General features: G+C 38.2%; 1 protein-coding gene across 1 annotated transcript in view; it reads right to left on the bottom strand.

Annotated features, from left to right (window-relative positions):
* Window positions 1–23,277, bottom strand: part of LOC124777302 (EF-hand domain-containing protein 1-like) — a 203,751-nt gene that overhangs the window by 42,273 nt on the left and 138,201 nt on the right. Inside the window, exon 8 of the mRNA XM_047252653.1 lies at window positions 1,472–1,586. Coding sequence (XP_047108609.1) covers window positions 1,472–1,586 — 115 coding nt within the window. The remainder of the gene's footprint in view (window positions 1–1,471; window positions 1,587–23,277) is intronic.

Raw genomic sequence — 23,277 nt, 5'->3', positions numbered from 1 at the left:
CATTCTCAAGCATCAGTATGAAATGATCTCCCTAAGCCCGACTTCACTCAATGCCACCAATGCAGTGCATTCCCCTTCACATGGTGCCATTGAGAAGAGGTTACTTTGTTGTTGCTTCGATGTCTCTGTTCCATCATAGAATATGATGAGGATGGTGCTTTTCTTTCACTTCTCTTACTGAGAAAAGGAAAAATTAAATTCTGGCTACATTAATTTCTAGAAGGAAGAATAGCTAAAGCCTGATGTCATACATTGTATGACAATCTTCAACAGCATGATGGGATTATTTTTCTGTACTCCCAGATATCATGAGAATTCTTTGATGAGCTTGTGGCTGTGGTCTAGCTTGCAATTCATGGAACAACTATCAGTGTCAACTTCTACACATACTGAATCAAACATATATTTTGTTGCAAATTTTCACATTACACATCAATGGAAACCATAAATGTGCTACTCTGGTAAGCCTAAATTTATTTATGTAGATATACTTGAAGCAGATACATTGATGTCAGTTAATGGTGAAGCTGACTTCTTGAGTCTACTGTTTGTGTGTTAAATGAATGTCTGAACTGGCATGAGGACAAAACTGGAAATTTTCCTTGTCACAGACAATGATGTAATGTTACACATTGAAGGCTAAAAGCATGGACTGAACATTATGTAGTGTATCATGTAAAAATAGAACTCCCTTTGATACTTTGGTTCCTTGCCTTTCTTATGACTTTATGAAACTTTTCTCCTAGGAGATAATAAAACATCAAAAGAGCAGAAAACAGTACACATAAAAAGGGAAAGTATTAATGGTGAGTCCTTAAATAGCATCCAGAGAAATATTCCATTTCTGAAGTTTCTATTCATCTTTCCTTTTTCACATAGCATGTCTGTCCTTTTCTCTAAAGAACAAAGTACCTAAAAACTAACACAGCTAATGACTGTATACCTGTTCCTTTATTGTGTATGTCAGCTCTGTTCCACTCTTCCTCTTCCTGTAATTGGAAAGTTAATACTGCTGTTCAATAAAATTTACATGTTTATTTCTGACTTTCTTTTATTCAATCAGAATTATGGATAGAATAGATTATCTGCATCTTAAGGATATGCCAGGTTTTCATCTAATTAAACATAGGAAATAACAAGGAAATCATAACTGAGATAACTGGCATGACACTACCTACTAGATCTAAATTGAGACACTGTATTGCTTCAGTCTGATAGATGGCAATTATAAGTTTATATCAATAAATATGTGTCCCAGCCTGCCTATAAATACACTTGAATCTAAATTCTTCACCAAAGATAATATCCGTCTTCACAGGAACTCTTTAAACACAATCAAGCTGAAACTAAAATCCTCCTTCCTGTTACATCTAAAAGATCAGTATGTGATTACCAGATAATGACAAAAATGTTTCATTTTAAATTATTCAAGGATGTTACAGGTAATAAATACACCAAAAAAATAACTCACCCTCATCGGTTTTACTGTTTGCTTCTTAAACACATTTATTGGGTCTCTTAGTGGAACTCTTAGCACATTCTCAAAATAATCTCGAGTGAACTTATCACAATCGTAAATAAGGAACCTAAAAGGAAAAATTACTTCTGAGTAAAAATGCAAACATGTAACATCTGTATATATAAAGTAACCCCACCAGTTGCCATAGTAATATTTCCAGTTCCCAATAACTCAAATAATAAACAGAGATACAATAACACAATTCTCTAAGCATTTCTGTACTGTCACTTGGCTTTCAAATATCGTCAAAGTAAACACACACACACACACACACACACACACACACACACACACACACACACACATCTTTTAACATTGAAGTTAGCCAGTCATGGAAGGAAGTTCAACCAGCCTGCCAGACACAGTACTACCAAACATGTTCTTAGTTTGGTTTCTTCAAACCAAACAAAAGTAACTTTTTCTCACCTAGATTAAATTTATAACTTCTGAAAAAGGCACATTTTAACTGGTGATGAATATTTCAACAGGTGGTAAGTCATGGACCCACAGATGTTAGTGCATTACCATATTTTAGTGAGTGCAACTGCTTGAAATTGCATGTGTATCAAGCTGATTGGCTAACTTCATTGCTAAATAGCTTGGAAATGGCAGAATTATTCCTCAGTACTGCTTCTCCTGCAACACCCTTAAGAGCCTTTCAGACTGTTTCTGACAAGGATAGACTGATAGTCATCACATAGAGGAGGCATTGAGTCATAAACATCATGATGAAAAAGAATCCTATAAATGTACAGCTTTCAGACAAAGTCCTGCTTCAGAAGTAGAAATGTCGCACACATTGACACAAGCACAACTCACACATACATTGCCACTGTTGCCTCTAGATGGAGATTACAATGGCCATGTGTATATGAGTTGTGCTTGTTTGAATATGTGTGAGTTTTCTATTTCTGTAGGACTTTGTCTAAAAGCTAAATATTTCTAGCATTCTTTTTCAGTGGGACGTGGTGCCTAGTGATCTAACCTTCCAATATCATTATTGTTGCATCCTGGATTTTCCATTGTATACACATATAGGTTGTTAAAAGAAGAAAAATAGAAGAAAGAAAGAAAATTTATGAAGCCTAACATTGAGCTTTCCATGCTTAAGCCTTTAAAATCACACTTATTCACTGTTCACTTCATCTACTCTCAATGCTGGTGTCGATGGTTCACAGTTGCCTTGGAACTTACTAGTCAGAACTAAGTTCCTACTATAACGCTCATTATTGTGTCAATGTTATACTTCAGTTTTCCCACCAAGTTATTGGATACTTTTTCCCATTGTTCTAGTGTATTCCATCTATTGTTGCTTACTTAATCTCTCTGAGCAGAATGCTGGTTATAGCAACTGTTTTTATTGAATTCACATTTTATTCATTTGGTTTGTATTTTTGGACATTATCAAGACTGTTATTAATTTGAAAACTTGATAAAATATTGTCATCTATTTTGTAGTCGTGTGTTTTAGTTTGATATGGAAACAATAATTTGCAAGACAGGAATTCCATTCAGTTAGTAGCAATAAAATAAAAACTGGTACTGCTGCTCCTCCTTTCCCCTCCCCCCTCCTCACCGCCTGCCAACCATCCTGGCTGGTCACCTGTACATAACAAAATACTCTGACAGTTTTCATCAGTAAACTAATGTCAAGCAGTCATCACAGTTCTGTGGTTTTCTGGCAATGCAGTATACAGTAGTTATTTCAGTAGCCAATGATCCAACCTTCACAGAGTAAGCAGATATGCAAAACTTCAGTGTGTAATCTGCTGTTAGCCCCATAGACAATAAGAGGATGCTTACAAATTTTGATCTCCTGTGATATTATCTACAAGACCCAAGAATGACAGCCCAAGAAAATCTTGTCCAGACCTCAGTACCAGACAGAAACAATGTTACTACTCATTTCAAAATGTCACCCATTTTGCCTACAAGGTCAGCTGTTGCTTCACCTGACAACCGACAAGCTGCCTCTCCACTGCTCACCATCAAGCTGGTGACAACAAGAAAAAATGGTCAGCCCATCATGCATCCCTAAAACAAAAAGGCAGCATAACAAATAGCTTATCCTCTAGTAAATTCTAAAGAAGCTACACACATTTTTAGGCTTGATACATTCATGCTTATTGGTTTTCAAATCCAATATCATTTAGATTAGGTGTCAAAGGCAGTTGCATTTAATAAGCTGGGATCTTCATGTGCACATTACAAGCAATGATTTGAACCAGCATTGGATTGTGCACATATATCTTTTGTAAAATTACTTCACTGTCGAATTTTGACATAATTATTATTTACTTCCACTATCGGTCAATTTTGGCTGCATACTTATATTAAGTGGAAACTGACATGCACAAACATGAGCTATAAAACTATACAGCCAGCAGCATATGACTAGCAGTGTAAGACTGAAAATTAGTAATCATCCATACAACAGGATTAGCATAAGTTTCACATAACCTGCCTTATGTGGTGATTGCATTTGCACTTGTAAAACGTTATTTGATAATGGTATAACAGTTGAAATTGGCCAGTTGTGAAGACAATTAATAATTCCAGTCAAAGGAGGACAATTGTCTCATTTCACAAGCTTTGTATGACTGTGGTACCTGCCAAAGGAAAGTGACATATGCCACTGAAACAGTTAGGCATATCGTAATCATACAGGGTACACCAAGTGTCACTTATTATGCACAAATTAGTGAAAATTGAGGCAGAAGGATAGAAAAGTATGAGGATGATCACTCTGGTGTCCTCCAGTCATTGGGAGATCCCTATGGTCATCACAGAAAAGCATAATGGCTCAATTAGAATATGTTGGCTACTGTGGAAACTCATTCATATGCCAACCATCCTATTCTTAGACCAGAAGAATTGTTAGCAAAACTGGTTGGTGGGCTATTCCTTATTAAAAATAGACCTACATGCAGTTACCAGTCAGTGCTGAAATGCAACAAAGTTTGGTGTTAAATACATCATTTGGTATCTATTGTTGTAACAGGCTAATGTTTGGCATCACAAAGGCTCCCACAATTTTAACAGTTTATATGAGATACTCAAAATTGCATGAACTAATGCATGATAATGTACACCCACATGTTGCAAGAATTATGCAAGACTTCTTGGATGAAACAGGGATTCATGCTATGGGTTGGTCTGCTTGAAGCCATGATTTCAATCCTATTGAGCATGTGTGGGACCAGCTGGGAAGAAGAGCTTGTCAGCACTATCCAGAGATCCTAGAGGACCTACAGATGCCCTCCTAGAAGAACGGGATATGAGTCATCAGCAGGACGTTACCCCAATAATCAGGAGCAGAGGTGAAATGCCATCATTGCTGCAAGAGGTGGCAACACACACTTTTGAAGATGCAAACAGAGATCTCTGAGATCATCTCTGAGATCTGTGAAGTAAAGTGTGAAGTGTATAACATCAAAACAGGCACGCATTAACTGTATGAGCTAACTAAAATTTCCTCGAAGTGTGCATCTCTGGTTTAATTTGTAAAATTTGTTTATAATAATTTTTTGTTTTTCATTGTTGGACACTTAGATGAGACCTACCACAATACTCCATCATAATATAGTGGATTAGTGTCATAATGGGGAAGCAACATTTCCAGGGCTTTTGACAAAGCATTGAATTGCTGCATTGCTGTCTGAACAAATTTGTCTTCTTTGAGCCAAGCATCACATATCTTGGGCATATACACTGATGGAAAAAAATCATAACATCAAGAAGAAGTTGTGATACATAAATGAAAGTTGGTAGGCATGTTTCCACATTTGAAAGATGATGTCTATTCAGATTTCACACCATTCACATACGGGTGGCGCTAGCAGTGCTATTATGGGAATGCAAATCAAGTTTGCTTTAAATAAATGCTGTGTAGCTCTCATGTGCATTAGTTACCTTTGAGACTGGAAATGGTGAGTTGATTTTAGTCAAGAATGCCTGTAGGACAACAAAGATGGCAATTATCAATGCCTCACTGTGTTTGAACAAGGTCATGTGATAGGGCAATGAGAAGCTGGATGTTCCCTCTGTGATACTGCAGAAAGACTTGGCAGGAACGTAGCCACTGTATGTGATTGCTGGCAATGGTGGTCACAAAAACGTACGGTTGAAAGGAGATTGGGCTCCAGATGGCCATGTGACAGTAAGAGGGAAGACCATCATGTTCTGCTTATGGCTCTGGTACATCATGCTGCATCTGCAGCAGCAATCTGAAGAGCAGTTCTCACAACAGTGGCACAATGAATGGTTACAAATTGGTTACTGTAAGGACAGCTCCAAGCCAGATGTACTGCAGCACGCATTCCATTGGCCCCAAACCACTGTCATTCATGATTTCAGCAGTGTCAAGCAAGAGCTCATTGGAGGGTAGTGTGGAGGTCTGTTTTCTTCTCTGATGACAACTGGTTCAGCCTCAGTGCCAGTGATAGACGTGTTGGTTGAGAGAAAGACAGTTGAGAGCCTGCAACCAAACTAGCTGCATGCTACACACACTGGGAATATACCTGGAGTTAGGGTCTGGATTACAATTTTGTATGACAGCATGAGCATTCTCATGATTATCTCACACTCCCTGACTGCAAATTTGCACATCAACCTGGTGATTTTACCTGTTGTGCTACCATTCATGAATAGCATTCCAGGGATTGTTTTCCAACAGGATAACAATCACCCGCATACCATGGTTGTAACTCAATGTGCACTACAGAGTGTTAAAATGTTGCCTTGGGCTGCTGGATCACCAGATCTGTCTCCAAATCAGCACATATGGTACATCATCGAATGACAACTCCAGCATCATCCCCAAACAGCATTAACCATCCCTGCACTGCCCGACCAACTGCAACAGGCATAACACATACTGACATCTGATATCTGTACAACACAATCCATGCATGTTTGGTTTCTTGCATTCAACATTCTGGTGGTTACACTGGTTATTGTTGTAACAGCATTTCAAATTTGCAATGGCTTATATTGCCATTAACCTGTGATCTTGCAATCTCAAACACTTAAACACACTGACTGGCACAAAAAATGGAACATCCAATAAATCACATCTAATCATTGTGTAATTGTCTATTTAATGAAAGTGAAGCATTTCAACCAATTTTTTGAGATGATGTATGTTACTGGCATTGCTTTGTGAGCAAACAATAAAGTGTTGATTGTTTGTTGCACTTACCTCAATTACTGTTTCCCATCACACAGCACTGAATGTGTGTATTATGTTTTCCTGCCCTTGTAGCACTTATTTTGTACCCTGAATTGTTTCTCTTTCAATCAAACGTGTTTGTGAAAACTTCCTGGAGTAAACATGCCATTAAGCCCTGAACAAGCAGCAAAAGCTGTTGCTTTGATGGAAGATGGACACAGCAACATTGCAGAAGTGTTGAGAACCACACTTTCCATGATTTCCAGAACCAAAAAAAGGTACAGGAACACTGGAGGCTTTGCAAGGAAACCAGTAACAGGCCCAAGAAGAGCAATATTGGAGAGAGATGACTGCTTCTTACAACTACAAGTTCTCCGCAACTATCGATTTGAAGAAGACTGAAAGAAGCCAATCTTCAGTCCAGAAGACCTTCTACAGATCTGGAACTCATCAGAGAGCATTACACAACTAAACTGTGTTTTGCAAGAGAACATCTTGACTGGACAGTACTACAATGGGATCAAGTGTTGTTCACCAATGAGTCATGATTTGGCTTCCAATCACCTGAAGGAAAAGAGAGGATCTGGAGAAGGCCAGCAGAAACGTATTCCCCTTGCACATTCTCATCTAGGATGACTTTTCAGGGTGGTTCTGTGGTAGTGTGGGACAGGAATCAATACAGCTTCAAGGACAGATTTGCTCTTTGTGGAACATCAGAGACTTACCACACATCGGTATGTGGAGGAAATCTTTCTGGAGCATGTTGTGCCTTTTGCTCCATTTACTGGTGATGATTTTACACTAATGCATGACAATGCATGCCCACATGTTGCGAGAATTATGCAAGACTTCTTGGATGAAACAGGGATTCATGCTATGGGTTGGTCTGCTTGAAGCCATGATTTCAATCCTATTGAGCATGTGTGGGACCAGCTGGGAAGAAGAGCTTGTCAGCACTATCCAGAGATCCTAGAGGACCTACAGGATGCCCTCCTAGAAGAACAGGATATGAGTCATCAACAGGACATTACCCCAATAATCAGGAGCAGAGGTGGAATGCCATCATTGCTGCAAGAGGTGGCAACACACACTTTTGAAGATGCAAACAGAGGTCTCTGAGATCTGTGAAGTAAAGTGTGAAGTGTTTAACATCAAAACAAGCATGCATTACCTGTATGAGCTAACTAAAATTTCCTCGAAGTGTGCATCTGTGGTTTAATTTGTTAAATTTGTTTATAATAATTTTTTGTTTTTCATTGTTGGACACTTGGATGAGACCTTCCACAATACTCTATCATAATATAGTGGATTAGTGTCATAAAAGTGTCACAAATTTAAAATAAATTTCAGTTTTTGGAAGAAACTGAAGTGTTGCATTTTTCATGCTGTTCGGTTTTATGTTGGCCGTATATTTCTGAAATCGCATTAATCTACATTAATTATTTGTTGGTATTGTGATTTTTTTTTCAGTCAGTGTATTAACCAACATATATACCTGAGAAGCATCTTATGGTTATGATGAATGCTTTCCAATACGGTATTGGTGCAGTACTGTTGCATAAACATTCTGATGACACTGAATAGCCCACTGAGTTCATGTTCAAGATGCTAACAGAATTCTAGCTAAATTATTGGCAGATAAAGAAAAGAGACTATAGTAATAATTTATGGTGTTAAGAAATTTCATGTTTATTTGCACAGAAGTAAGTTCCACTGATCTCAAGATTTGGTCCCCACTCTAAGCTGCCTCCAAAAATGGTACATCGGCTCCAGAGGTGGGTCATGTTCCTAATTGATTATCGCTATGAAATTCTGCCACTCAACATGTCAATGTTTACTTCCACTTGCTCTGTTGTCCCAACACAGTTTGCCAGTATGAAGTGTTTTACCTTGCATTGGATGATAACCTATAACACTTGAAGTAGCTACTGTACATTAGTGGGTTTTATCTGCTACTTTGTAGGGTTATAATCACGGTACATTGACGTTTACTGAGTACTTGCCTAAAGGCATAGGTCCAGTATTCTGGACAATCTTCTACTTACAACACCAGCTCATTGTCACCAATGGTGTCCTCATGTTAACAACCAAGGAGTCGGAATGCTCGATTGTTACACTCTCGATTGTTGTCACTTACATTTTTCCCCTACATCCCCCAGCTGCTGCACACATCATACTTGGTGTTACAGAGAATTAGGGCTCTGGTACTGCAGCATATGTCCTTCCCAGGTGTTAACATCAACAAAGAATGTTCACTCCAGGGTTGATATTTCTGAACACACAATCAAGCAACCCCAGAGCAGAATTTCAACTTATGGTCGTACCCTTAGCAACAATTTGGAATTGGGCAGTTTCAGAAAGTGATGTGGTTGTTGGTTCCCAAAACCCTCTTGCAGTTTTCTTATGTGTGACTGATGTCCCTGATGGCTGCTAGCATTAAGAACAGTGCCCTAGCCACCATATTTTCCTCAGTATTGTGTCCATAGCAAAAATAATTACCAGAAGAGATAGATAAAATTCAAAGTAGAGCTCAATGATTCCTCATTAGCTTGTCTAATCAGTGGGAGTGTGTTGCAGCAACATTGAACAAATTTCAGTGTGAGTAACGATTAGAAAGACTGTGTGCTCAATGTGCAGCATAATCTTGCATAATTAGTATGTTAGTAAAATTAAAAGGTTTATGGAGGTTTATTCAGAGGAGTACTACACTTGATCTTTCCTGTGACACAACACTCTACAATAGCTTTCAGAGTGCCAGTGTAGATGCAGATCTGTTCAAATGACACTAGGATAGTGAAAAATCTGTCTTGAATTGTGCCAGTTGTCTGGGAAGTGAATCTTAAACACACCCTGACATGAAAAACATCTGACAAGGAATACCTTAAGTGTGAGGTTATAAAAGGCCAATGATGTTTATGGCCTTCGATGCCCCACATGTTGTGTACTACACAGCCACAATATTGGTTACTAATGGCAACTGGAGGTGGCACTGGAGGTATCCAATGGTGAGCACAGCATGAGGCTAAGAAGCATAGTTAAACTGCTTAGTCAATGAGTAACTCACAACAGTGCTGCTGTGCTAGAGGTGTTGATAGAAAGTGGAGCAATGGCAATGATAAACAAAGCAAACAATGCAGTATACCAACAACAACAGTTGCTGAAGCTGATATTTCTTCAGAAAGTAATCCAAGTAATTTTGCAGAGTGACAAAGAAGTGGCAGATGAAATATTAGTATTCCTGTAAGATTAGTCAGTGGAAAGTGTGGTGTCATACATGCTTGACTGTGCAGAAATGTATACGAGGAGTGTAATGATGATGATACCCACTTAATAAGTGAAAGTGATATGGAAACAGTTGGTTGGTTGGTTGATTTGGGGAAAGGACCAAACAGTGAGGCCATCAGTCCCATTGGGTTAGGGAAAGATGGAGAAGGAATTCAGCTGTGCTCTTTCAAAGGAACTATCCCAGCATTTGCCTGAAGTGATTGAGGGAAATGGCGTATTGAAACAGGTGTTTAGCCATGTAGTTTGCCAGCCTTGTTGGACATAGAGAGACGAATCCTGTCTCCAGTGAAAAACAGTAAAGCCCAATCGTTGCTCAAGAAGCAGATACTAAACATAATTATATACATGGAAGATCATCCACAGCATAGTAAAAAAAAAATTATGAACAGATTTCAAATAAGTCCACAGTAATATGACCATGTTGTGAATAGACAAACTATGGATGAAACTTCCTGGCAGATTAAAACTGTGTGCTGGACCAAGACTCAAACTCGGGACCTTTGCCTTTCTCGGGCAAGTGCTCTACCACCTGAGCTACCCACACACGACTCACGCCCTGTCCTCACAGCTTTACTTCCGCCAGTATCTCGTCTCCTACCTTCCAAACTTTGCAGAAGCTCTCCTGCGAAACTGTGAGGACGGGGCGTGAGTCGTGCTTGGGTAGCTCAGGTGGTAGAGCACTTGCCCGCAAAAGGCAAAGGTCCCGAGTTCGAGTCTCGGTTTGGCACACAGTTTTAATCTGCCAGGAAGTTTCATATCAGCGCACACTCTACTGCAGAGTGAAAATCTCATTCTGGAGACAAACTATGGGTATTCAAGGGAGGACTAGGTGCACTTATTACAAAAACTGGTATTTGCATGTTTCAAGGATGCTCAAAACAATTTACAGGATGTGCCTGATAGTGACCTGCTACATTGTTTATGTCAAACTGTACATGAAATAGGTTACAGTGATTTCAAGAGAGGTAGTGGATTGGTGCATAACTTCAAACATTGATACAGAATTGAAAGACATAAGATAATGAAATTTCAAAATGTCAACTTGACAATGCATGGCAAACTGTGGAATCAACCTCAAAATTTTTAAGGTAGGTAAACAAATTTATCCCATCATTCAGTAAGGAATTTGTTTTCAGTGCCAACAATCAGAATATGATGAGGAAGTGCATATGAAGGAACCCTAGAAATTAGAGGTACCGGTACCAAGAAAGTTGTATCAAGATCAACTAATGGCTCTGAGCACTATGGGACTTAACATCTGAGGTCATCCATCCCCTAGACTTAGAACTACTTAAACCTAACTAACCTAAGGACATCACGCACATCCATGCCCGAGGCAGGATACGAACCTGCGACCATAGCAGCACCGCGGTTCTGGACTGAAGTGCCTGGCAAGATTAACTAACATCAGTGCATTAATCCTTTCATATATAATTATGCCAACTGTTAATCTGGGTGGTAAATTGACTGAAAATTTATTTATTGTGCTGCAAGAAGCTGGAGGTGTTCTGACACCTACAGTTATTTCTGAATATTTACATCACAGCAAGTAAGAGTGAAAAAATGGGCGTAAGAGAATTAAAACTATGATATGAGCACTGCTTTTGACTATGGTATTAGCACTGGTTTTACCAATAGCTTGTCAAAACAACTTGCTTTTGCTTGATTCCTAGCTTGTGTATAAAAATCATACTCCTTTAAAGTAAACTATCCCTCTTGAAAAGTGTGCAACATTGTAATTCATACTACCTGGAACCACTGGACAAAATTTGGCCTCTGGATGTTTTTTGCCCCCTTCTGTGTTTATAAAACATATTACTTCACTGGCTGCAGCTCTGCATTAAAGGATAGCCAGTTACATGATAAGCTCCACAACTGACTGTTTTGGATTCAGTTGCATGCCATCATATTCCATCAGTTCTCAAAATCTCATTACACCAATATGCATATGCAATATGCATTCTTTAAGAGTGGATACCTAGCTGAATGTCCTGCAGAGTTTGTGACTCCCAGGAGGTTGTATTCAATCATGATGATGCAAACCTTTGTCATCACTGTGATGCACTATTTTTCATTCAGTGTTTATGATAAAAGTTGATGATTTGTTTTGAACATTTCTTGAATGTAGATGAGGTCCATTTTGAGAAGTATAATACATACATCTCATAGAAGGTTGATCTCTGCACCTTCCAGATACTCATTTTCTGTTACCCTCCTGATGCACATGCATTAGCAGCTAATATTTTTCCTGTCATGATCGTTAATACAACACTTTCAAATGAGCCTTACTATAGGTTGAACTTGTGACCTCATACTCAAGTGGTTTCTTGTGAGTAGTCAACAGCATCTGCTTGTTTCGCCAATTCTTCTTACTGGCTTTAAAAGTTATTATTTAGGAATATATTCAAAAGTGGAAGATGTATTTTACTTGCTGAAGCTTAGGGGAAAAACACTGTACATTGTTAGCAGTCAATGTGAATGTTTATTCAATTCCTAGATTAGCAAATTGAAGTTAGCTGTAACTAGATTTTTGGAACATATTTTTCCCCAGATCCTACTTTGATTCATTGCTGTTCAGTGGCTTAAAAATACAAGTAGCTGATGATTGATAAAGTACAGCAGTGATATTAAAGACTGGAAATTGTGGAATCAATTTGACCCATAATATTTATCTTGCCATAAGGAGTTTTTGCTGAGTAGGAACAGGTATCTCACCAACTCATTGTACTCGTATATGCTGGTATGAAGCTTATTCTATTAACAGCAGTTCTCAATCTAACACCTTCTGATAGAGGTTTGTCTTATATTTAAAAGTCATGTTGATCCTAAAATTATGCAACTATTGAGATAGGGTCTTGATAGAATATCAAAAATTGTTTTTATTGTGCATTCTGTCACTGAGATACTTCAGAATGTTTAATTCCAGTAAAGATACTTTAAATGAAGCAGTCTCTGTGCCTGAAACAATTTTTAAGAAATTTTTTCAAATTTCTGTGCATTTATTGTGTCTGTGAAAATTATCAGTTAACTGAAAAATATGGATACAGAAAATCTATGAGGGAGAGTCAAAAACTTTTAGTTCTACAATATGTTTCAAAAAATTGTGGTTTGACACATATCAGGGCATGCTGAAAAGTAATGGGTCCAAACTTTTTGTGTGAAAGCTCTTCAAGCTTTATAAATAAAATAAATGTTATTAACTTTCTATGTCTTTAATCTTCATGTCTATGTATTTATTTCTCAACATAGTCACCCTGGTGATGAACACACTTCTTCAATGAGACACCAGTTGGCTGATACTGTCACTGTAGAATGCTTGACTTTATTGTGGAGCCACTATCTAACAGCTGCAAATATGTAGACATGAATAAAATTTATAATGTTAATAACATTTGTTTTATTTAAATAGCTTTAAGCATTTTCACATCAAAAATTTGGGGGCACTAACTTTCAGCATGCCTTCGTACATTATTTTTCAAAGCTTTTTCCCTCCATTTCAGCATGTTTGGCCCATCAGTCAATAATCTTGCATTTCTTTGCCTTAATTGTGTATTGCTTTCAGCTCCTCCACATCTGAGGACAATTGAAAATCTCACAAAGCATTCTTGACCAATCCAAATAAATTAATGTTGGTGGGAGCAAGATTTTGGCTGCAGGGAGGCTATTCCAGCAGCTCAAAACCCAATTTACTAATGGTTTAAATAGTGCAATGAGCTGTGCATGGGCACTGTCATGCAACAGCAACACAACACTTCCTTTGAAAGCAGACATTGTCATTTAATTGCTGGTCTTAGCTTGTTTTCCAACAATACACTGTAAGATTCTTTTTTGATGGTTGTTCATCTATCATATACTCTTCTATTACACATACACACACACACACACACACACACACACACACACACACACACACACACACACACACACACACACACACTTGTGTCCAACAAACAGCTAGCATAACCTTTCCCTCCAATGTAGAGTCTTGAATTTATTTGTCTTTGGTGATTTGTGGTGATTCAATTGTCGCTCATAATGATGAACTTACATTTATTCGCCGGTGACTACCATGGTCAAAAATGGGTCACCTTCTCCATCAAAACAATTTGATAAGCATTGTCAGGTGACAATATGTGTGACCTTGAGTTCTTCAGAAAGCTACCTTTGTATCCATTGTGCAAAAACTTCATGAAAGCCAAGTTTATTGTGTATGAGTTGATAGGTAGAACTGTGACTAATGTCTAAAGAAGATGCTATCACATCAATAGTAACTTGTTATCTGCTAAAACCATGTTCCCTGCCAGGCTTGTTTTCTGAGGCAGAAAATACATTAATTTACGTTTTTTTGTGGTTCCTTCTCTTTGATCATGGTGGACGGGAGACCTGCTCCCGTTTCATGTGTCGGTCTTTACTGGCCACTTTCAACAGTTTGATCCACAAATAAATACTTTTACATGACACAACACTGTCCTCACACTTTACTGGACATCTACAATGAATTTCATCCTGTTTCATCCCTTCCAATAAAACACTGACCAATTTTCCTCCTTGATGTATACTATTACTGGAGTAAACATGCATAGGTTATCACAGATAGAAGTAACTGAAGTGGTCAGGGTTGGATGATGTGAACATGAATATGGTGGAACCAACTTCGGCAGGCATGCACAGAAAGTCATGCGAGAATTTTAAAGGTGTGATACAATGAAAGTGTAGACAATTTTTGTACCTTTCAGAATCAGGGATTTCTTCGTTGTTAGATGAGAGGAAAGAGCTAGATGAAAAGGAGCTAGGAAGGCTTAGTGATGCAGAAAAGGCACCCAGGAACCTGAATCCAGGTGTATGTGCTCGACAGGAAGAGAGGGTAAAAATGGATTGTTGATCTTGGACAAGATTTGACAAACTGTCAGGTTACCCACTGAGTAAATCCCCCTTGACACATGTTCCCCACCAGACTTGTTTTTCTCTAACACTTACTTTTTTTCTGAGGCAGAAACTACAGTAATTTATGTTTATTTTATGTATCCTTCTTAGGTTTTTCATCAGATTTTCTTTATGCATAATACCTGCGTTTATTATGGTGGACTTCACTGCATACACAGTTATGTATTCTGGTGTTTGTAAGACCTATACTCACTTTGCCTTTGTGGAAATGGTGACTGTATTCGCCATGCTTTTCAAATGAGATGGAAATGTAATTATGAAAGCTAGGGGTTGTATGGGCTAATATTCCTTTTCTGCCTCAACATATGAAATTTACAGTGTTAATTTATTTCTCAGGCCTTTCTTTCCTATATGTTTGCCAGAATATTACTATTCAAAGCCACGCTGGGTAGCTGTGCTGTCTGAGGTGTCTTGTCCTCTCAGGCGTGGGTGTGTGTGTTGTCCTTAGGGTAAGTTAGTTTATGTCAGATTAAGTAGTGTGTAAGCCTAAGGACCGATGACCTAAGCAGTTTGGTCCCATAGTCCTTACCACAAATTTCCAAATTACTATTCAAATCATGATGAGCATCTACCTAATGTACACACACATTTGGGATCAAAAAAGTTGTTGTGCTTCTTTTGCAACTTTCATTTGTTTTTCACAAGTTTCTTTATACATATGCATCAGATTTACTTATGTGTGCCATCCACATATGTTAGTTTCAAAAATGCATCACCTAAGGAGATTACAGAATACTTCATGTCACTCAAAAATAGCAGTTCTGTTGGTTATGATGGCGTTTCTGTCAGAATACTGGAATCATGTGCTAACTTGATATGATTACTCTTAAGCTATCTTTGTAATCAGTCACTGACTTGAGGCTTATTTCTGACAGACTTTCTGAGTGAGGTGGTGGGCAGTTAGCACACTAGATTGGCACTCAGGAGGACAATGGGACAATCCCGCATCCAACCAAGCAGATTATGGTTTTCCACTCTACCACAACAGCCTGATATATGGCTCATAGAAACATGTAATAATGGACAGTATTCAAACTAGCTTTTGAGCTTTTGCTCTTTTACTAGCAAAAGTACACACATTCACTCACACAACCAAACAGCTCCCAAATGCACACACCCATAGCCACTGTGAGATTGATTATTGATTACAGATTATTGACAGTAATTGCTTGGGTAGATGGAAGTTCAGAGGGTGTAGTGAAGAACACATAAGACAAAGAGGGATGTGTGGGATAGTGTGAGGGAGCCTTTTTGATAAATGCCTCAGTGGCTGTACAACAAGTTGCAAGGACCTCAGAGGATAGAGCATATAGACTCTGGTGGTGTGAGTGTACAAGATATGCTGGAGAGATAATTCCCACCTGAGTAGTTCAGAGAAAATTGTGCTGGAAGGAAGTATCCAAATGGCTCGTGCAGTGATGCAGCTCCCATTCTTCACCCACCCCCTCCCTCACTCCACTGTAGTCATTCTCTTTCTCTCTTTCCCTTCTTCCCCCTCTCTGTCTTCCCCCTCTCCTCCTCTCCCTCCCTTTCTCGTCTCCACCCTTTTCTCTCTCCCTCTCTCTCACCCTCTCTCTCTTCTCCCACACCCCGCTTTCCACCTCCCACCCAATCTCTCTCCTTTCCTTGCCTCCATCTTCATTTCCAACTTCCTCTCCTTTCATTCCCTCCCTTCCTCCCCCTCCCCTCTCCCTCTCTTATATACTGTACCTTCTGAACTGTTTCATCTGGTTCTCCAGTCACTGAATCATCTGTCAAAAGACCTACCTCACACATTTCTACAACACAATCCTTGCCTTGTGTTTCTATGCATAAAAATTCAGTCCATTATAGGTGAGTGGCTGCTTTTCTCTTATTTGGCATATTATTCTATTATTGGTACAGATTTAGTTTTCCTTGATTTCCCTAAATCAATACAGGCTAATGGAGAGATAGTTCCTTTGAAAGGGCATGTCCAGTTTCCTTCCCCCAACCTGAACCAATCCAAGCTTGTGCTCTGCCTCTAATGATCTTGATGGAGATGGGGCATTCAACACTAATTTTCCTTCCTTCTTTCTTCTGAGAGACTTAAATATGTTGCAGCAGTAAAATTGGATGTAAGCATACCACCTAATTACTGACCTATATCATTGCTTCCAATCCTTCCAATGTGCTTGAAAAAATTGTCTTTGATGTAATACTGACTCATTTAACAGAGTACCAGTTATAGAACTTCTTAATTACCTCTCAATTTGGCTTTGGTTAAGGATTATCAACAGAGGAGGCAATATAAGACTGCACAGATGAAGCAGAGCTAAATGAAAAACATTATCCTGTAGTTTTGCCAAAGACTTCGATTGTGTGGATTATAAAAATCTACTTATTAAACTAAAGTGGTATTAAATTAATTACAATACTCTTGTGTGAATGAAATCTTCCCTTCATAACAGAAAGCAGAGCTCTCATTAACAGAATGCATATCAGGTAGGAAACTATCCTCACAGTGGGGGAACTGAACATGTGTAGTGCCACAAGAGGAAGAGGTTAGTGTTTAACGGTCCATTGGCAATGAGGTCATTAGAGACAGAGTAGAAGCTTGGATTAGGAAAAGATGAGGATGGAAATTGGCTGTTAGAGGAACCATCCTTGTGTTCGCCTTAAGTAATTTAGGGAAATCATGGAAAACCTAAATCAGGATGGCCAGATGTGGGTTTGAACCACTGTTCTCCTGAATGTGAATCCTGCGTGCTAACCAGTACACCACCTCACTCGGTAGAGCCACAAGAAACCCAGCTTCTACAAAATAGGGTATAATCACTGTTTAATAGTGTTTATGTGCCATCATTTATCCAGAAGGCATAGACACTTCTCTTTGCTGATGATGCAGGTATTATAGTCATGACTAATGGAGGATCTTCAGCACTTCAAAATATAATAATATTTTCTTGAAAACTAGACACTGGTTCTCTGTTAATGGACTTGATAAAACACAATATATACATGTCAGTACCTCCTCAAAAGACCTGACCACACAATTAAATGATAGGTGAGAACCTGAACTAAAGTCAGAAGTTACAGGTCATCATAAATGCCTGAATTCTGCAATTTTTGTGTTACTGATAACATCAGATTTTAGAGATGAAACCATCAAAAAGCTGGCACACTTCCCCTATTTTCATCTATTGATGTATGATGGGATCATTTTATGGGTAACTCACAATCAAGGAAGAAATTTTTTCTTGCACAGAAACTTATAATAAGGATAATGTGTGGTGACCACTCTATGACCTCTTGCAGACAGCCCTTTAAACAGTTGGGGATTAGATTAGATTAGATTTACTTTCATTCCAATTGATCCGTAGTGAGGAGGTCCTCCAGGATGTGGAACATGTCAGAAAAACAACAATACATGACAAATATTTAAACTAAAACAAATAAGCTAATGTACCATTCCACAGGTCCCAAGTGGAATGATCGTCATTTTTTAATGAACACTAAGAGTCATTTTACAAATACTATTGCACTGAATTTAAAATAAAAAAGTTTTATATTTATTTATAAGGTAAGAAACATGTAATACAACTACTGTAATACTTATTTACAATGAACACATTACTGCACTGAAATGGTGCAGAAGTTAGATTATACTTACACACACACACACACACACACACACACACACACACAAATTTTCAGTGAACACATTACTGCACTGAAATTGTGCAGAAGTTATGTTGTACTTATATACAAATCAGTTGGTTTTCCTCAGAAATTCATCAATGGAGTAGAAGGAGTTGGCCACCAATAAATCCTTTAGGCTTCTCTTAAACTGAATTTCATTGGTTGTTAAGCTTTTTATGGCTGCTGGCAAGTTATTGAAAATGTGTGTTCCTGAATAATGCACACCTTTTTGTACAAGACTAAGTGACTTTAAATCCTTGTGAAGATTATTCTTATTTCTAGTATTGATTCCATGAATTGAGCTGTTGGTTTGAAAAAGTGATATATTTTTAATGACAAATTTCATTAAGGAATAAATATATTGGGAAGCTGTAGTTAGTATCCCTAGTTCCCTAAACAGGCTTCTGCAGGATGTTCTTGAGTTCACACCACATATAATTCTTACTGCACGTTTTTGTGCCCGGAAAACTTTAGCTTGGCTTGATGAATTACCCCAGAAAATAATCCCATATGACATTATGGAATGAAAGTAAGCATAGTATGCCAGCTTTTTCATTTTTATATCCCCTATGTCTGACAAAATTCGCATTGCAAACAGAGATTTGTTAAGACGCTTCAGCAGTTCTGTGGTGTGCTCCTCCCAGTTGAATTTATTATCAAGCTGTAATCCCAAGAATTTAACACCGTCCACTTCTTCTATCTTCTTGTCATCATATGTTAGACTTATACTCTTGGGACACCCCTTACAAGTTCTGAACTGCATGTAGTGTGTTTTTTCAAAGTTTAGTGACAAAGAATTGGCTAGGAACCAGTGATTAATGTCTACAAATATTTTATTGGCTGATCTTTCTAAGACTACACTTGATTTGCTATTTATTGCAATGTTTGTATCATCAGCAAACAAAACAAACTTGGCATCTGGTAATGTTACTGATGAAAGGTCATTGATATACACAAGAAAAAGTAAGGGCCCCAAAATGGAACCTTGTGGGACCCCACATGTAATTAGTTCCCAGTTGGATGATGCCTGATAGCTTGATACATGTCTCTTTCCTAATAACACCCTTTGTTTCCTGCCAGAGATATAAGATTTGAACCATTTTGCAGCATTTCCTGTTACACTATAATATTCTAGTTTACTTAAAAGGATATTGTGATTTACACAGTCAAATGCCTTTGACAGATCACAAAATATACCAGTTGCCTGCAATTTTTTGTCTAATGAATTAAGTACATTTTCACTGTAAGTGTAGATAGCCTTCTCAATATCAGAACCTTTTAGAAATCCAAACTGTGACTTTGACAGTATGTTATTTGAGATAAGATGGTTATAAAGACGACTGTACATTACTTTTTCGAAAATTTTTGAGAATGCTGGCAACAGTGAAATTGGACGGAAATTTGATGCTATTTCTTTATCTCCCTTCTTAAACAGTGGCTTAACTTCAGCATATTTCAGCCATTCGGGAAATATTCCACTGATAAACGACTGGTTACACAGATAGCTTAATATGTTACTTAGCTCAGAATCACATTCTTTAATTAACTTTGTTGATATTTCATCATACCCACTAGATGTTTTTGATTTTAAAGATTTTATGATGGACATTATTTCTGTTGGGGTAGTGAGGGTCAAATTCATATTATGGAAGTTACTTGAAATGTCTGGTCTAAGGTAATCCATAGCAGCATCTACCGAACCTGACAACCCCATCTTTTCAGTAACAGTTATAAAATGTTTGTTAAAAAGTTCTGCAACACTATACACATCTGTCACCAATGCATCATTTACTCTTAATGCTATTTGTTCCTCTTCATGTCTGGTTCTACCGGTCTCCTCCTTCACTATATCCCATATTGTCTTTATTTTGTTATCTGATATGACTATCTTTTCCTTGTAATATATTTGCTTTGACATCCGTATTACAGTCTTTAATATTTTGCAGTATTTCTTATAATGTGCTATAGCATCAACATTGGAAATGTTTCGGATTGACAGATACAGTTTTCTTTTTGTTTTACAAGATACCCCTATTCCTCGAGTAATCCATGGCTTCTTTGTAGACTTTGCTCTAACCTTGGTAAGTTTTGGGGGAAAGCAGTGTTCAAATAAGGTAAGCACTTTATTAGCAAAAATGTTATATTTTTCATTCATGCCATGAGCACTGTAAACATCAGTCCAGTGAATGTCTCTGAGGAGTGTCCTAAAATAATCAATTTTTGGCTTACTGATTACCCTCTTGAGCTCAGATTTAACAGATTTTATATCCTGTTCAGTATTAACATTTAACAGAAGGAACTGCATGTCATGGTCTGAGAGGCCATTGACTATTGGTTTTGTAATATAATTTTGTTCATTTGACTTTTCTATAAAGATATTATCAATGGCTGTTTGTGAGCAAGTGGTTATCCTAGTGGGGAACTTTACTGTGGGAATTAAGTTGAATGATAGTGTTACTAACTCAAATAGGTTCTTATTGGGAGAGTCTTTAAGGAAATCTACATTGAAATCACCAGCAACCACTATTTCTTTGTTTTTGGTTGTTAAATGGGCCAGTACAGCTTCAAGGTGGTTTACAAACAGATTAAAGTTACCTGCAGGTGCTCGATATACACTTAATATTATGAAAGATTTTTTGTGAAAATCTAATTCTGTTGCACATGCTTCCATATGCTGTTCTAGGCAAAATTTATGAATGTCTATGTTCTTAAATTTATGACAGTTCCTGATGAATGTGGCAACTCCTCCTTTCTCCATTTCTGATCTACAATAGTGAGATGCTAACCTAAACCCTGTAACACTTAAAAGTTCTATACCAGTGGTCACATGATGTTCAGAGAGGCAGATTATGTCAGCTGGGTTTGAAGACTCTAATTCATCTATGCAGATAGTTAATTCATTAATTTTATTTCTCAGTCCTCGAATATTTTGATGCAATAAAGATAGCTGACATTTCACATTGACTGACTTAAAATTGGATGGAGTTAAAATATCTGCTGACAGTTGAAAATTCTTAACCAATGGCTGTTTATGTTGATGTAATAAGCTGGAATTATGTTTTTTGATTTCTTTCTCAAACTGAAGGTTTGTCTCAGTTCTAACCTCTCTTAAAATTTGTTTTCTTTCTGTCCTCCCTACCCTAAAAAAGGGTCTTTTCTGAATCCTATAACCACTGGTATTTTACCACTCATGACAGTGCCTCCCCCCTTTAACTTTCCTGCTATTTCCCCAGCCAATTTACCCTTCCCCTTCCTGTTGAGGTGAAGGCCATGCCTAGTATAATCCCACCTACTGACAGAATCAACATGAACCACACCAATGTGTGACCCCGCACCCGACATGAGCAGCCGTTCCAGCTCCAAATTAACTCTCTTGACAGAAGAGTTCAAATGAGGTCGGTCATGGCGCCCAAGAACAGATACAAACTCAACACTGGTATGCCTCGATGCTGATGCAATCTTCGCCAGGTCACACTCTATGCTGTACCCAGGATCTCTGTCAATACTGTTACCTGCCCCACCCACTATAACCACGGTGTCTTCCTTAGTGAAATCTTTGCAAAGTGATCCTAAATCCTCTGTCACCTGCTCCAGACCAGCACTAGGTTTAAAAAAATTGGTGACCTGGTATTCTGATCCTAGTTCATCCTGCAAGAGTTGGCCAACACCTCTTCCATGGGAACTACCTAACAACAACACTTTCTTTCTCTTTACTGATTTCCCTACATTCTTACTTTTCAATTTGCTGCTGAAAGTTTGTTGTGCCCTGTCTACACCTGTAACTGCTTGAGGCTCACCAGCTTCTAACTGAAGCAACAGGTCAAATCTATTTTCCACATTCACCATAAAGCTGTCAGACAAAGTTCTAGGCCTGTTCCTCCTGTTGCCTGTTGCCACTTCCCACCTCTCTTTACCCTTCTCCCTCCTTAACCTGTCAAGATCTCCCCTGGCCTTGTCTAACTCAGCCTGAAGGGCAGCAATTTTCCCCTCCTGTTCCAGTATCTTCCTATCTCTACTACAAATCCTACAAAACCACTGATGAGTCTCATTTACTTCCCCTATTCCCACGCCACTACAGTCACCCACATGGAAAAAACTACAGCACCCATCACACCAAAGCCCCGACCTAACAATTCTACGGCAAGTCAAGCACTTTTCACTCATGATAAACGTAATAATTTATTAAGAATAAGTCAATTAAATTACAGATAAACACGAAAATATGGTTACACAAATTTGGCCTATACGCAACTGTGTGTAAACAAAAACAAAAGTGCAAAGTTTCTGAAACAACAAGTTAAACTTTACGCTACTTTCCGGAAATGCTAGTTAAATAATGAAGAGGTACGCTAAGTTAAATTGCTGGAGAGAGCAAGGAACAACTAAACGAAATTCTATAGATTTGCTGCAGCAGAACGTAAACAGAAAATACGACTGTACGGTCTTTTCGCGTTTTCTGCTATATTACGTAATGAGAAATGAAACCTTTAATGGTACACTTAAACGGCACACTAATACAATTATTTACCACGTAATCAGTACAAATCTATGTGTTTTATAATCTAAAATAACTTATCTTTACGAGAACACCAAACCTCGCGCTAGTCGCTTGGCTGCAGGGATGCTGACAGTAGCCTCACACTATGTTTACTCTCTTAAAAAGTTTGTTGTGAACACTCAGTCACATTTCAAAAATGAT

The sequence above is a fragment of the Schistocerca piceifrons genome, chromosome 2 (assembly GCF_021461385.2).
Source record: "Schistocerca piceifrons isolate TAMUIC-IGC-003096 chromosome 2, iqSchPice1.1, whole genome shotgun sequence".
NCBI lineage: Eukaryota > Metazoa > Arthropoda > Insecta > Orthoptera > Acrididae > Schistocerca > Schistocerca piceifrons.
The sequence above is the reverse complement of the archived record's forward strand: the minus strand, read 5'-3'. Positions and strand labels throughout refer to the sequence as shown.